This window comes from Dipteris shenzhenensis, chromosome 33, assembly GCF_047967505.1.
Source record: "Dipteris shenzhenensis isolate YYH24624 ecotype China chromosome 33, Dip_SZ_1.0, whole genome shotgun sequence".
Taxonomy (NCBI): domain Eukaryota; kingdom Viridiplantae; phylum Streptophyta; class Polypodiopsida; order Gleicheniales; family Dipteridaceae; genus Dipteris; species Dipteris shenzhenensis.
In genome coordinates, this window is record NC_141628.1 from 32,170,462 (window position 1) to 32,186,663 (window position 16,202).

The following is a 16,202-nucleotide window of genomic DNA, read 5'->3' on the forward strand; positions in this document are numbered from 1 at the left end:
TCTCTAAAACCGGCCTTCAATGAACAAAAGGGCAGTGATCTTCTTCTACTCAGTCATAAACTTCATAAATAGCCACAATGCAAGCTTCAGTCACTTCAACTACTTAGCACAACTTAGAAGCAACTTCAACAACATCAAAGGGGAGGCTAGAATGCCCCTGCTCAATGAAAACAATACACAATGCACCCACTAAGGGTTCACCCTTGCACTGTTCCTCTCTGCAAATCCTCTAACTATCTTCAAGGCATCTAATCCAAGTGCACCATTAGAATTCCAACTGGCAAGGCATACTTAGGCATCCACTTCTTATCTGACCCAACTGAGAGGCATTCATGCATCCATACCGCTAGCAAAGTGAGCTCAAGGCGTTTACATGCATCCACACTGCCCTTAGGCCTTCCACAGGAACACCCTTGCCTCTGGGTGCTTGTTAGAACCTGTAGGATTCCTGAAAGGACTGCAAACAACACACATGCACTGCAAAAATCTCCAAAGCAAGAAAGAACAATGAAAAAAACAGAACCTGGAACCAATTTCCACTGTCTGTGGCAGAGGGGCGAGCTCCTTCCTTGCACCTATCCTCTGTCCAGGCTCCCCGCAGGGTGCAGGTGGCTTCCAGCAATCAGGATAAGAGAAAAAGGAAGATAGAGAGCAAAGGGTGAGCAAGAAAGAGCTGAAGAGGATCTCAAGCTTGCAGATTTTCCCCAAAGCCTCAGCACCGGGATCTGGCCTTCAATTCCTCGCTTCAACCAGCCCGTACAATACCTCGGGAGGGCTGCACCCTGTTTCGTACAGCCCCTTACAGTCCCTACTATTGTACAAGCTGCAATAAATGCCTGCCTTTCTACCTCAGGATCCGTGCCAGCCACTGTACAGCCTCTCAAGATGCGTGCCTGCAGCAAAGCTACCTCAAAAAATGTGCCAAAGGGAAGGGAGCAGCCAAAGCAGCAGCATAACAGTAGGAGGAGTAGCAAAATGCAACGAATCAGCCACAGGAAGCTTCTGCTAGACCTTCAGTCCTCCAGGAGGGTGAGGGGAGAGAGATGATAGGTGGGGGAAGAGCATGCACCTACATGCATGACAATTGGCCCTTCATTAAAGCTCTAACCACCATACCAAGGACAAAGTTGGTTGTCCTTGGGCCCAACTTTTAGACCCCTCTTTAAAGCCGTTGCCTTGCCCCTAGGACCTAGTGGTGCACATAGACTTGGCCCCTAGGAACTTCTAGGAAGTGTGCACTTCCTCTAGCCAGTCCCTCACGGCCAAACCATTACTACACTTAACCATGGTTAACCTTGGGTTAAGTGTGGGTTGAGTTACAAAGATACTTTACATCACTTTTCACGTCCCAGTGACACTGTCTTTGTTGGGTGTGTTGAGTTCGATCCCTAGAATCGTCTGATGAGGGCCTTGCCTTGTGGCCTGACATTAAAAAATTCTTCTCTTCAATGTGTATATAGTCTCGTCCCGGCCAACATTTTTGCCACTCTTCTTTCTTGTGCCTTCCTCACTTGTCTCAACTAACTCTAAAGAGAGTTTCCAAAACTTGGCTGTAAATTCAGCATTGTCAAATTGCCTTAACCTTTCCCAACGAGAGGTCACGTTCTCTTCATGCGCCGGTGGCATGAAATCTGTTTTCTCTTCATGCGCCGGTAGCATGAAAGTGGCTTTTAGATACACCACAAACTTAGCCCATTGATGGATCGGCTCTCTTCCCATTTGTAATAAAGACCTCCACGTTGAAGCATCCTTTTGCAGATGCAATGTGGCAAGAGCAAGCTTCTCTTGATCGGTCTTGTGGGCAAAATACAACTCAAAATGGCTAATCCAATTAAGGATTTTATCGGCCTCCCTTGCTCCATCATATTTAGGAAACTCAATTCTCTCTCGTGGTTGGAATTTGACTCTTTTTGAAGAAGTATTCAAATCTTCATCTCCAAAAATCAGCACTCTCTTCGTCGCTAATTTCCTCATTATGGACTCTGCTCAATCATGTTGCTAAGCTGAGAAATCAGCGTATCAACAGGAGACTCTGCTTCTCTTCTCCTCTCATTTAGATTATAATCCATGTGTGAGCGCTTTTGAGTTAAGGGTGTAAATCCATCACCTTGCTCTTGGATGGACCCATTTCTCTCATTTCCGAAGGAGAACTCTCTATCATTTCTCTCATTTCCGAAGGAGAACTCTCTATCAAGAGGTTCTTGTAGAAAAGAGGAAGGTCATTCTATTCATGGGATATTGTAATCAAGATGTGCATGTGTCTCATATAATCTATCCTCTTCAAGAGGAGGAGGTGGTGTTCTTCCCCTCTCACATCACACATTAGTGACTTCTCTGTCTCACCACCTCACCCAGGGGCAGACCACACCTATCTCCTCTTCATAGTCTCCCCTCCCGTCTCACGATAAGCTAGTACTGGATATTTTGAGGTTGCATCAGCTTCATGCAAAATCCAGTAAATGTACCTTAATGGCAAAAGGTGTTGAATACTTGGGGCACATTGTGAGCCGAGATGGGATTCAAGTGGACCCCGCAAAGGTGAAATGCATGAGGGAATGGGCACAGCCACTAAATCCCACCCATCTGAGAGTTTTTTGTGTCTTGCTTCCTTCTACGGGCGATTTATTCAAAAATTTCAAGAGGGCAGCTCCTCTTATAGACTTCTTGAAGAAGGATGCCTCTTTGTGATCAAAAGAAGCGCAGCTCAGTTTTGAAGATTGAAATTCGCCTGTGCCCCAACGTCTCACGGCCGTTCATTGTGGAGGGAGACGCTAGTGGCAAAGGCTTGGGGGATTGTTTTACGACAAGAGCATGGTGTAATAGCTTATGAAAGCATAAAATTTGAGGCCAAGGAGTTCAACCACCATGTTTATGATCATGAAATATTGTCCATCCTACATGCCTTCAAAAAGTGGCATCACTACCTGTATGGGAGTAAAATCAAGGTCAAAATTGACCATAGGACACTCAGATTCTTCCTCACGCAGCTCAACTTCTTTGCCAAGCAAAAGAGATGGTTGGCTGCAATGTATTCCTATGATTTTGACATTGAGTACAAGAAGGGGAAGAAAATGTGGTTGTAGATGCCTTGTCCAAGATATGGCTTGCACGGTATCCACAGTCGCTACCATTTACCAGGATTGGATACATGGCACAGAAGCACGGAAGAGAGGATGGAAGCTCTTCTACAATTCACTAAAAAGAATATGCAAGATGCCCAAGCCAAGCAAAAGAAATATGTAGATGAACCTAGGAGATAGTTGCTTTCAAGGAGGGGAATTATGTGCATTTACGTCTCCACAAAATTCATTATGCGTCATTGAAGGGTAATACAAACACAAGGCTTGATCATCTGCAAGATTGGGGAGGTAGCATATCAATTGGACCGACTTCCAGAGCTGCCACCTACGGATGAGAAGGGTCATATCCTCTATGTTCCCGAGCGCATTGTGGGTTTCAGAGATCGAGTAATCTGCAACAGGGTATACATAGAGTACCTCATCAGATGGAAAGGACTTCCAAAATATGAACAATCATGATAGCCTGAGAGCATTGTCCAAGAGTACCCCTATCTCTTACTAGGCTGATCAGCATCACTTTGCTGTCTGAGCACCCTTGTTTGACAGCCAGTACATGTAATTTTTAGTGCAAAATTCTATGGGAAGGGATGGCTGTAATGAAGGGGAGGTCCTCTATAGAATGGCTAGCGATCTTGTGTTTTTGCCCTTCATTGGAGAGTTGTATTTTCCTTGGCGTCTGTGTCACAAGTTTGGTAATAGAATGTTCTTTTCTCTGGATTTTTTTTTTCAACATCTTCCTCTGTCTTTCCTAATTTCTAGTGTACTTTTCTGTCTTTCATGGTGACAGCTGACCTTTTGTTACCCTATTTTGTAACTAGTGAAGCTGCAGATGGAAGACGTTTGCTTGTCCTCGTGGTGTTTATTGGAGGAGTGACCTTTGCAGAAATATCAGCCCTTCGTTTTCTAAATGGGCAGGTAATATTTATTGGAGACTACTGCACATTTCCCTCTAATTTATTCAAGCTATAAACCTTAATATGCTTAAATTTTGAGTAAGAAATAAGTTGCAGTTTGTTGATTCTCCCAGCGTATGGTTTCTTCATATTTAAAAATTTAACGTACATTGGAATATACAATCCTGTCCAGTAGTCCTCCTGAGCATATGATAAAATAATCCTCCACTTAACTCGAACTTCTGTTGTGGAATGCTTGCTTATAGCTTGATAATCCAGCACTCTAGAACACTTCTGGATCATTTGCAATGTTAGTATGATTTTATGTGCACTCCGAGCCAAGATAGAGATTGAGCATAAAGTCATTTGGGGTGTAACTGGTTACTGCAATGCCATAAACAAATCATGCTAATGTCCAAATATCTGATTAAGCATAAGCACCAACTCCAGAAAGACATTTTCTCCCAATCTGGTGTGAGATTGTTACCTCATACTGTGTTTGTGTGCCATTATGTCTCCAATGGAAATGAAAGCAATGGTTGGGATCTGTCTGGAATTTATTTCTGGTGACTTTACAACATGCATTTCTGAACTGCAGGAAGGGATGAAATATGATGTGATGATAGCTACAACTAAGCTGATTAATGGATCGAGCTTGCTACAAACACTCGTAGAAGACCCAACAAAGGATCTCTGAGGTCTTCTTTGCTCTTTTGGAGGCCATTTGTGTTTAGTATGCAAAATCCATGGTGGATGTCTCCTCCATGTGTAACAAGCTGAGTGAAGAAAGGCTATCTGATTGTAAAATGTACACTCAGCAAAAATAAAAATTTTGATCAACTATGTTCTGAAGCACATTTGTGAGTCTTTCTGGTGTACAGATCTTTTAAACATTAATTTGTTTGATTTTGGTGTAGCTCACAACATGCATGCAGGGATGTGAGACGCACACATTTATTCACATATGCCCACCCCTATGCAGATACATGCACACAAACACGTGTCGCTCTGCCCACGGAGAAGGGCAAGGGGGGGGGGAGGCGGGGGGGTTCTAGCAAATTTGAGCGTTCTTGCATCCAGAACTTCGGGTAGTTGTCACTACTAGCCCCATTGGCCAAATTTAGTATGTCCCCTTGGATGGACAAGGTCAACTTCTTATAATTTTGTAGGTCCCAATTATCGTAGGTCGCCACAAAATTTTAAAGATCCTCCTTGAGCCCTTGCCATAGCTTCATGAGACTCGGGGCAAATCTCAGTAGCTCGCTCCCAAAAGCATACAGAAGTGGGAAGAGTGAGATGCTTCAACGATTAACTTGAACGAACATGGAATGAAATGTACATCGTGGCATCATAATAGGAAAGGTTAGTACTCTCAAGCTAGATCCTTGAACAAAAGGCAGCAAGTTTCTCCCTGCTCCACCTCCTCCTTCCCTTCTTGCACGCTCCCTTTTTCTAGCCCATAGTGGGTCTTTTCACGACCCGTTTGTTGGCCATCGACACCTTGTTTGGGTTTTCTATGCTCATGGGCTTTGTGCCCTTTCGAGCTTACCTTGGTTGGTAACCAACTCATCTTGGGCTGGGTTTAAACTACCACATGTCTTGTACTTGTGCTACGTCGCATTTCAACTCCTTCGTGTCTCTCTGCAAGGGCTCCCCAACCTTGTCAAGAACTCCTAAGGGATCTTCTAGCGCTAGCAGCTATTAATGACCCCCTCGGTATCTTTGCATAATGTGTATCTAGTCCCCTTGGTATTCGTGTCTTTCGTGGCTTCCCTTGGGCCTCCACCCTCACCCTTTTTTCGAATCACTTCAATTTGCCGTTGACAATTAGGGAGGATTCTTTTAGGGTGGTCTTGGGCTCCAGATTCCTTCCCCTTTCCCCCCCTTCTTTCCATCTCCCCTTTTTTCCCTTTTCCATCTCCCCTTTGTCCCCTCCCTTTTGTCCTCCCTTTCCTCTTTAAGCTAGGACATGATTGTTTTGGTTTTTGACTAAGGGTCTTGCATTCAAGAGGCTAGTTTGGATAGAGGACTTCACAGGATGATGCTCTCAACACGATAAACCATCTACATTCCCCTTCGCCAAAATTAAATTTGTCTTGAGCAACTACAAGAATTCACTTGGGACCACCTTGGCTTCACATTCTAGAGCCTTGGCCACTAGGCTACCAAGCCAATCAAATGCCAGAGCCAAAAAATTTGACTCGTACAATACATATTTTACCAAGATTGCACCTGCATTATATGAGTTAACTAAGAAGTTTGAATGGACTACCCAGTTGTCGGCTGTATTTCATGACTTAAAAAGTCAAGCTGTAACTACACCCATTTTGAGGCAGCCTTGCTGGAATGTCATTTTTCATGTGCATGTGGATGCCTTTGGATATGCCTTAGGGATTATATTGGCACAACCAAATGGTAGACTAGATTAGCCAATGTATTATGCCATTCGGTTGTTGACATGTATAGAATCTAATTATAGCACTACTGAGCGTGAAGCTCTGGACATCATCTTTAGTGTGTAGAAATTATGTCGCTATTTGCTTGGAAAACCATATATTTTATGTAGACCATCAGGCATTTCTCTATTTGATCAATAGGACCTTCATTCAAGGATGACTTGTCCCCGGGATGCTTTTATTATAGGAATTCAATTTTAAAATCGTTCATGCTAGAACATAGGTCATCAAGTGCCAACCTAGATTTGAGAAGTGCAATCCCAACAAAGGATGATAGATTATAGAAGTGAGATATGAAGCAATGTAAAAAAATTAAAGGGATCATAGTAAATTATAGAAATGAGTTCTCAAAGAAAAGGTCACAATGCCTTTTAGTGAACATGGGCCACAGTATATTACTAAGGTCTCATCGATCAATGAGGTGAGCTAGCAAAATGTCTCAATAAACTCCATGTATAAAACTAATTAGCTCATGCCAAAAAAATAATCGTAAGAAAGGAATTTCATTAAAATGATAGAACACATTTCAAAATTGAGATCTCAGCAAGTGCCTAATTAGATCCCAAAACCTGTATGAGATGGATGCGAGTGGGATTTCAGTTCTTGGTTTTCTAAAAGTGTACTAATATGTATGGGGTAGAGAGTTTTTTTGGGAGATCTCCCGTAAGATGCCTTGACTTTGTACAGGCACCCACCTTGTCTACCATCTCCACCATAGGTACAGCTTCTCATAGCCCAAGTTTATGAAACCTATAGATACTCCATCGCCATGACTATTATCTCAAATGGCCATAGAAGCATAAGATTGAAAGTCCATATAAGCCTATTAGAAAATTCTCTCATGAAAAACTATTTTCTACTTCCTAATCACCAGATAATTGAAATCTCCCATATGAAGTCTTCACAGATACAGGAACACTAAATGCTATGATTGAAGTACAAGCACAAGCTATAATCTAGAGAGATATTAGAAATTTCCCTCATGAAAAACTATTTGCTACTTCCTAATCACCAGATAATTGAAATCTCCCATATGAAGTCTTCACAGATACAGGAACACTAAATGCTATGATTGAAGTAGAAGCACAAGCTATAATCTAGAGAGATATATTAGAATGATGATGAGCTTTAATGGCGAAGCATAAGCCTTGTGCCAAAAAAAGGTTTCCAAAAGAATTGGACTCTACCCACTCGCATGTCAAAAACATGTGTGAAACCATGACACTGAATCCCTTATATTAAAACTAAAACTCAAGGCTCTTATAAAAATATTTTACAAACTAATTGTAATAAAATACCACTCACTTTGAAGAACATTCTATGCTCATAGATGTTTAGGTGCACCCCTTAGGGATTTAGAAGAGTCAATGAGTTATTAATGTTTTGCTAGTAGGGAAACTCCTTTTATATTAAATTTCCAAATTTTAATAAAATACAATTGTCAAAGCACATTTGTTAGCAAAAATCTACTTTTTCATTGGAAGAAAAAATATTGAATTCTTGTTAATTAAATATCTTCAAATGAATCAATATTTAGGATATTAGTCAAGTAACAATATTACAACTTATATTGAGTTCTAGCTTGAAATGATCAAGTACTCAAGATTAAGATTTCACTTTTTGGAATTAATGTGATGACAAGGACTTGCTTTACAAACCCCCCCCCCAAAAAAATAAAATATAATATAAAAAATAAAAGATCACTAGGGGTATGTGTAGTAATAACAAAACATCGTTAGGAAATAACATTAACAACTTTTTGCTATTCAAAAACTAAAAAGATCAAGTATGATCATAGCTATGGGGCTCTAGTGAATACAACACAAACTCTTCATGTTATTAGGGGAGAGAGTAGGCTAACGATGAAATGTGTAAGATAGTAAGCTCATATGTCTCTCATGCTTGAAGCACCCGAAGAAGAAACAATCCTCGAGTTTTTGTCAATCCATGGGCTCTAACCTCTATTTTGTTTGTAAGAATATATACAAGAGAGAGAAAAAGCTATAGAAAATAGCATTTTGATTTAAATTTTTTGAAAAGAGATACTCAAATGAAGAAGTGTTCCCAAATTCAAACAAAAAACAAGTCAAGTTTAGATCAATTTTTACCACTATGCCTCTAGAGATTCTTAGTACTTAACTAGCATAATATATGCACTTGTCACACTTGTTGAAACAAAGATTTTAAAACAATACAGCTAGCCATAGCCAACAAATTGTTCAAGGAACGTTCACCAAACTAACTACTTCAAAATATATAAACTCATATTTTTTAACCCCTATTAATATATATTTATATTTATTTATTTATGCAACTTGATTTATGCCTTTTGGTTTGAGAAATGCACCATCAACATTTAGAAGATTATGGTAGAAACTTTCTACGATTATTTGACTGAGTTCATAGCCATTTATTTGGATGATTTCTATGTATACTTTATTGATAAGGATCATCTATGCTTTTCGGAAAAGGTGTTGCAAGCAAGCAGGTATTTCATTTAATCCAACTAAGAGTGTTTTCTATGTCTAAGTTGGTATCTTACTCGGGCATGTGATTTTACAAGATGGTACCCAAGGTAAACTTTGTGCCATTCAGCAAATGCAAGAGCTAAAAATTTTGATTCAATTATGTTCTTTTGTGGACTTCATCATTTTTTATAGACGCTTTATAAAATATTTTGCCAAGATTGCACCTGCATTAGATTAATTAACTAAGACAAGTATCATCTATAGACAAGGATTATCTATGCTTTTGGGAAAAGGTGTTGCAAGCAAGCAGGTATCTCATTTAATCCAACTAAGAGTGTTTTATGTGTCTGAGTTAGTATCTTACTCGGGCATGTGACTTTACAAGATGGTACCCAAGGTAAACTTTGTGCCATTCAGCAAATGCAAGAGCCAAGAAATTTGATTCAATTACATTCTTTTGTGGGCTTCATCATTTTTTATAAACGCTTTATAAAAGATTTTGCCAAGATTGCACCTTCATTATATCAATTAATTAAAAAGGATGCTAAGTTTGAATAGACTACCTAGTTGTCGGCTGTATTTCATGACTTAAAAAGTCAAGCTGCACCTACACCCATTTTGAGACAACCTAGCTTGGATGTCATTTTTCATGTGCCTCTGGATATGCCTTAGGGATTATATTGTCACAACCAGATGGTAGACTGGATTACCCGATGTATCATGTCAGTCAGTTGTTAAATTCTACATAATTTAATTATAGCACTATCGAGCATGAAGCTCTGGACATTATATTTAGTGTGCAAAAATTGTGTCACTATTTGCTTTGAAATCCATTTATTTTCTATGTAGACCATCTGGCATTGCTTTATTTGATCAATAAGACTATCATTCGAGGACGACTTGTCCCCGTTGAATGCTTCTATTATAGGAAGTCAATTTTAAATCATTCATTGCTTGTCTATGTTGCCTACACCATAAGACACTCTAGGGGTTGTTACTCAGCTTCTAGATGTCGAACTCTTTGCAGTTGATTACTATGAAAGTGAGTATGCCAATTTGATGAGCTATTTGTCACAAGGAACATTTTTGGATAGTATGCCAAGGGACAAATGCAGGCAATTGGCCATGAAGGCTTGGAAATTCACTTTGATTTGTGGGCATCTCTATCTTCAATGTGTAGATGGTGTTCTACGTCGATGGGTTCTACCACATGAACGTGTTATAGTCTTGGAGGAAGCTCCCTCGAGTTCATCTAGTGGACACTTCTAGGGTGAATTTATAGCTAAGAAGGTATTGTAAGCAAGATTATGGGAGGGAACCTTATTCATGGATGCTCAAACAAAATGCATGCAATGTGACATATGCCAATGCACTGGCCGTCCTTTGCCTAATTAATCTTTGCCATTCCAACCTACTTGTCCTTGGGAAGCATTTTAAAGATGGGGATTTTTTTTTTGGAGTCCTTTCAAACCTGCATGGTTTACACATAATAATTATATTGTGGTTGCTACAACTGATTATGCTACCAAGTGGGTAGAAGCTAGGGCACTCTAGGATAACTCGGCTTGGTCAGAGCATGGTGAGGTGTTGCAAGGAAAAGGAAAGGAGGTAAATAATCTAATGAAACGTTACTAGATGAGGCTAAGGATCTTTGAGACATAATATATATTTTGCATGCTTGAAAGCATTTTTATGGATTGGCCGTTTGGGTATGCTTGGGGTTAAATTCTCCCTAAGCCACCACTATATAACAAAAATTTTATTATTTTCTACTGTACATAATCTTCTTTGTAATGAATCTCACGTTCTCTATCCACGGGATAGATAGACATACATAATAGATATTTATAAGTATCATCTTTGTAGCGAAACTCATGTTCTCTATTCACTTAATAGATAGAAGTATAGAATCGATCTTTTATTATGTAAAAGGTTATATTATTATATTAGGCAATGCTTAGTTAGAACGACCACCATACTTCATGTTATATCCTAGCATTGACAAGATGTTAAGATTAATAGTATCTAGCATCCTTCACTTGGTTCATTATTACTTGATTCTCCCTCTTGGTTCACTAGACTTGTCCTCTTCTCCTTTTTGGTTTAGCAACTTCTAGAGAGACAAGTTCTTGTAGTCCTAGTTTTTAGTCTTATGGGTTTTGGCGTTTTGTGTTCAATAATTGAGTTTTGATTTTTAAGATCCAGCAAATGGGTTTTGATATATGGGTTCTAGAATTTTTATGGGTATTGATGTGACATGTCCTAAGGTTTCAGGTTCTAAGTTTCAATAATTTTGGGTTTTAGAAGTTTCAAAATTTGGGTTTAGGGTAGGTTTTATTTTTGAGTTTTGAGTTCCAAGCTTCTTGGGTGCTAGGTTATGGGGTGTTGGGTTTTCAATTCATCAAAATCTCATCAGAAGCACATGAAAATCAAGGAAAACTCAAAAGTTCACAAAAAAAGAAGACGTACGTTCAGGCACTTCACCTTTCTATTTCCCTCGTATAATAGAAGTGGGAAGGATTCAATGGGTTCCTGCAATACAGTGGGAAGGATTTGTTGGGTTCTATGATGAACAGTAGGAGCATAAAGTAATACAAATATCCAAAAACTTGGGTGAAAAGAATAGCAATGGGATACTTTGGTGTCTAGAGACCCTCAAGACCTAAGGGTGGGTAACGAAATCTAGCCATCAAGGTAGTTGTTGATGGTGAATGCACTAGTTTGTACAATTTTAAATGCATTAGGAATTTAGCATAAGCATAGCCAAAACACTCTTTGGACTACATTTGGACACTTTTCTAGATTTTCACTTTCAATGTTCTATAGAGAGAATAAGGAAAGGAATTTCATGTTTGTGTTGAAAAACGGCAAAGATCCACTTGTAATGAATTGAGTTGATTAAATCTAATAGGATAAGCTTAGCCAAATTTTGGACTACATTTGGACACTTTTCTAGATTTTCACTTTCTATGTTCTAGAGAAATCATGAGCTCATGAGGTAGTATGGGTGAGATATTACAAGCAAGGATTCTTCTTGTGCATGTTGTGCTCCTGGAATATTGGGAAATGATGAGAGATAGTTGGCACATTCTAAGCACACAACTCTATTCCTAATAATTACAAATTCCCAACATCTGCCTTTAGTTGATCATTTGGATAAATGTACCACCTAACACATAATTAATCTTGCATGTAGTATCTTGTAAACAATGTAGCTTGTCCCAACTAGTCTCAATAATCATAATTTTGAGTGATTGGATTCTTTGCCACTCTTGTTTATATAATTTCCCAAATTAGACTTGTTAGTCTTGACCTTTTGACTATATTTTTATGCACATCATCTCTTTCAATTGGTGTTTTTTTATTAGACTATTCACAATTTTTGGTGAGTTTTGGTTAGACAAGCTCATCTCAGGCTTTAACCCCACAACCTAGAAGTTTATCTATCAATGTACAAATATCTTATTCTACATACCACAAATCAGTATGAAAAATAATCAAATATTATAGGTAGTCCTAGCAAGATATGCATTTCATAGCAAAATATTATAGGTAGTCCTAGCAAGATATGCATTTCATGACTTAGGAAGTTTTTGAGTTGGTAGATGCAATAGTGCATACGTCTCTACGTTGTAGAGTGTTGTTCATAAGTGTGTTGCTCCTATTGATAGGAATTAAGGGATAATGATGGTGAATCACCTATACCCAAGTCAACATCAATTCTTCTTTAGAGTTGATGAGAAAAACATTACTTTGGCATGATTACTTTGAACAGATCCTTAGTTATTCTCATTCTTTCCTAAACTTGAAAGACTTTTACATTTTCTTTTGTAGAAAAATGCAACCTATGATCTTCCTTCAAAATAAATTCATCCTCCACTCGACACTTGACTGGCTTGTAAGTGATATGGCTTTACCTTATTGCCTTCATTTTGAGCAGGGAACATCTTTCTTGAGAGCTCCATGAGGTAATTATAGTATTTTTACCAAATGGAAAGCAGCACATGATGAGAATCAAGCAAGACAATTAAAATCATCCCCATTCCGTTGCTTTTTCATCATGATATTTATCATGATGTTTTTTCCAAGCTAAGATACTTAAATAAGAGATATATATTTTTAGTGCTTTTCCTAGCTAAGGTCTTTCAACTTTTCCTTACACTTCTTCCAAAGCAAAAAAATTTATTTGATAGCCTTAAAATGATCTAGGTTATACTCTATAGTTACCTTGAGTGTAGGGATCTCTGTCCTTAGGGGAAAGATGCATTCAACCTATAGACTAATCCGTAAAATTTTGTTCAAATCCTTTTGTAAGATCACATTTTTGGTACTCTCAACGTGCCCTTTGGCTAGTTCTTCCGCCAAAAAGAGATAAATCCTAGTAGTAACATATTATGTTACTATGTAGTATAAAATTGTAGCCACTAAGAAAAATGATGCACCTATGGATCGAATAATTTACCAATTCAGGGCTCGAAAGAGATTGTTCCTCCATTATAAATGGTTATAAAAGAGGGAAAATCTTTTGTTATGATGGTGATAAAAGTTGTGGCTATATTTGTGAGTCTAACTTTATGTCCTTGTTCCCTAGTAGCAATTCTCTTGTAAAGGCAATGAAAAACTTGACCTTTAGGAGACAATGCTAGCTCGCTACTAGCTCAGAAAGATGGGGAATAATATCTATCAATTAGGCAATGGAAGTATAGGCTACTCATAAAATGTTTTACAACAAACTAGAACCCTATCGCATGGGCAATAGAAATGTTGACTAGTAAGAATGGTTCTTCTATGTGGTAGGTAGGGAATAAAATTTTTCTTTACAATTAAACAAGACTAGGTTATCAAAGTGTTGCGAAATGAGCACTCAAAGAAATCTCTATTTTTGATAGTAGGAGTATTACGCTTGGACATGGAGGGTAATGGAAGTTTTGGCCGAGACTTGGAGATGGGGTGAATATTCTTTCACAAAAAGTACAAGCTGTCACAAGATAAGGACTTGAGTGCGGAGCAAAGTTTTCAGTTTTTGCTCAAGGTGAGACACCTGCATAATTGTTGGTCACCATCCTTGGTTCTTTTGCTAATACCACAAATGCATAATGAAACTTCAAATTTGTTCACATTTTGTTCATGTTGTACCTCATAAGAATGGAATTCCTTTCCATTAGGACCATATGAAGGCATTCTAGCTTGCTTGCAATCGTAGGGTGGTCTTCCTTGCACCAGCACATCTCATGTTTTTGTTTTTGTTCACTCTTTGCCTTGTTTCTAAAAAGCTAAGTCAATGTCTTTCCTACTTTTTTTACTTTCCAATGTTTTCTCTTATGTACTCTTTACCTCTTTGATTTCACCTCTTTTGTTCCATCCTCTTCATCAACCATGTTGTTTCTTCCTCTTCCACATTTTTGAATGGACACATTGGACACCAATCCATATTACACCATGTCTTGCGCATTTGTAAAAATGTCCATGGTTATGAGTTCTACACACGTGATATTTGCAACAAGAAGGAAACATGTCTACTATTGATAACTCAACTTTGGAGAATAACAAAGATTTTGTCGAAGGTTCTATATAGAACACTCTTCATGGTGCATAGGCTATTCCAGATGATTGAGAATGAGATGGTGACTTATTTTGAAGTAGTTCACATTATAGCTAATGACCATATCAGTGAGAAAAGCAAGGAAGGAGAAGTAGAGGAGGACAAAGATGAGGAGTATCAAGTTTAATGTGGGAGGAGTATAAGCAAATCATGAAGAATGATACATGGAATCTAGTGGAATTGTTATAAGAAAATGGATCTACAAGGTAATGTGCAAGTCAAACCAAGCTATTGACAAAAGTGATGACTAGTACAAGGCTGGATTGCTTTTAAGAGGGTTTGAACAACAAGAAGGTGTTAATTCTGATAAGACACTTGCTCCTATTGCCAAACATGTTCATAACCTTATTACCCAAACTTGTATTTGTTGAAGCATTAGAAGGGCCTAGTGTATGCTATCCTATAAGTGGATGACTTGATCATTGTAGGCAATGATCAACCTTTGGTGGATGAAATTAAGTATGATTTGACACAATCATTTGACATGTCAAGCTAGGTCTTGCAAAGCATTGGCACATACTTTGGTGCATTTTTCATACATGCTTTTCCTCTAGCACTTGGCTAGGAGTTCAATTCAATAGTGTTGATGAGTTGTTGATGAGCTTACAACTCTACATGTCCTTTTATTGCCCTCACTTGGGCTATGGGCATCATATGCCTTTTCCATAGGCTATGGCCATTCCATCTCCTATCTTGGACTATGATCTTTTGATGCTAAAGCCGTATTATATGTCGCTCTTCTCATTATCTTGATCTGCTTAGAGCATGGAGGCTTTACCCATTTAGCTATGGGTAGAGCTTTCACATGGCCTATGACCATCATGTAGTGCCCAACATGGCACCTCATGGAAACCTTCATAGGTGCATATCATTATCCACATTTAGATGCCCATTGTGGCATGTTGCAACACTTACTGGTTGCACCTAGTCATCATATGCCATTCATATGCAATTGATGACATTGATTTTAGGTCGCAATGATAACCTAACATTGACTTATAAGACCAAGATTTGCATGTAAGTGGGTCACCATAAAGGTTAAGGCAACCCTTACTGTGGCTGAAGTATGGTTGTCCTAATCATGTAACACCGACCACTGGGAGATGGTTTTGAAGTTCTTTTGGGCTTTTCTTGCTGTTACTATCCTTCGCGAGGACTCCCTTAGTTGTCAAGTCGCCTCCATTAAAGAGCTTGCAGGAAGAATGTTGAAAAGAAAGCGAGCAATTGTGAGGTGAATTGGGGTAGGTGCTCAAATATTCTCTCTTCTTGCTCCTGTATTTGGCCGTTAGGAGCTTGAATTCTCTTCTAACATACTTGAAGCTCTCTCTCTTGTGAATACCTCCCACCACAAGAAAGTTGACAACAAAATTGTCACATCACCATGAAGCAAGAAAGTTGTATCTAGAGCATGTCATTGACGTCTCCTAGCACACAATGTCTCCAAAACCAACCATTAGGTAAGAAACTCACTAGTGTTTGGAAACCGGGTGCCTTGAAGATACTTAGCACTTGGGTTGCAGCTGAGTTAGCATGCAAAAGTGTTACATGGAATGAGGCATCTTGCCAACATGAGCACGATAACTTCCCTCAAGCCCCATAACACTGAGGGCACGGCAGCGGCGGTGGCCGCCGAGTGCTAGGAGTGCTAGGGCTGCCTGCGTACCAGGGCGGCGGTCCTCGTTCGATCTCTAGCGGGTGCTAAA

At 39.1% G+C, this 16,202-nt stretch overlaps 1 protein-coding gene across 3 annotated transcripts in view; it reads left to right on the forward strand.

Moving 5' to 3' along the window:
- The window catches only part of ATVPS33 (Sec1/munc18-like (SM) proteins superfamily), a 237,513-nt gene extending 232,670 nt beyond the window's left edge, over positions 1 to 4,843 (forward strand). For 2 of the 3 annotated variants that reach the window (XM_087371482.1, XM_087371484.1), the window contains 2 exons: positions 3,899 to 3,995; positions 4,572 to 4,843. In XM_087371482.1, coding sequence (XP_087227608.1) covers positions 3,899 to 3,995; positions 4,572 to 4,670 — 196 coding nt within the window. In that variant the 3' untranslated portion in view covers positions 4,671 to 4,843. The remainder of the gene's footprint in view (positions 1 to 3,898; positions 3,996 to 4,571) is intronic. The other variant, XM_087371483.1, reaches the window with a different exon arrangement.
- The last annotated feature ends 11,359 nt before the right edge of the window (positions 4,844 to 16,202 follow it).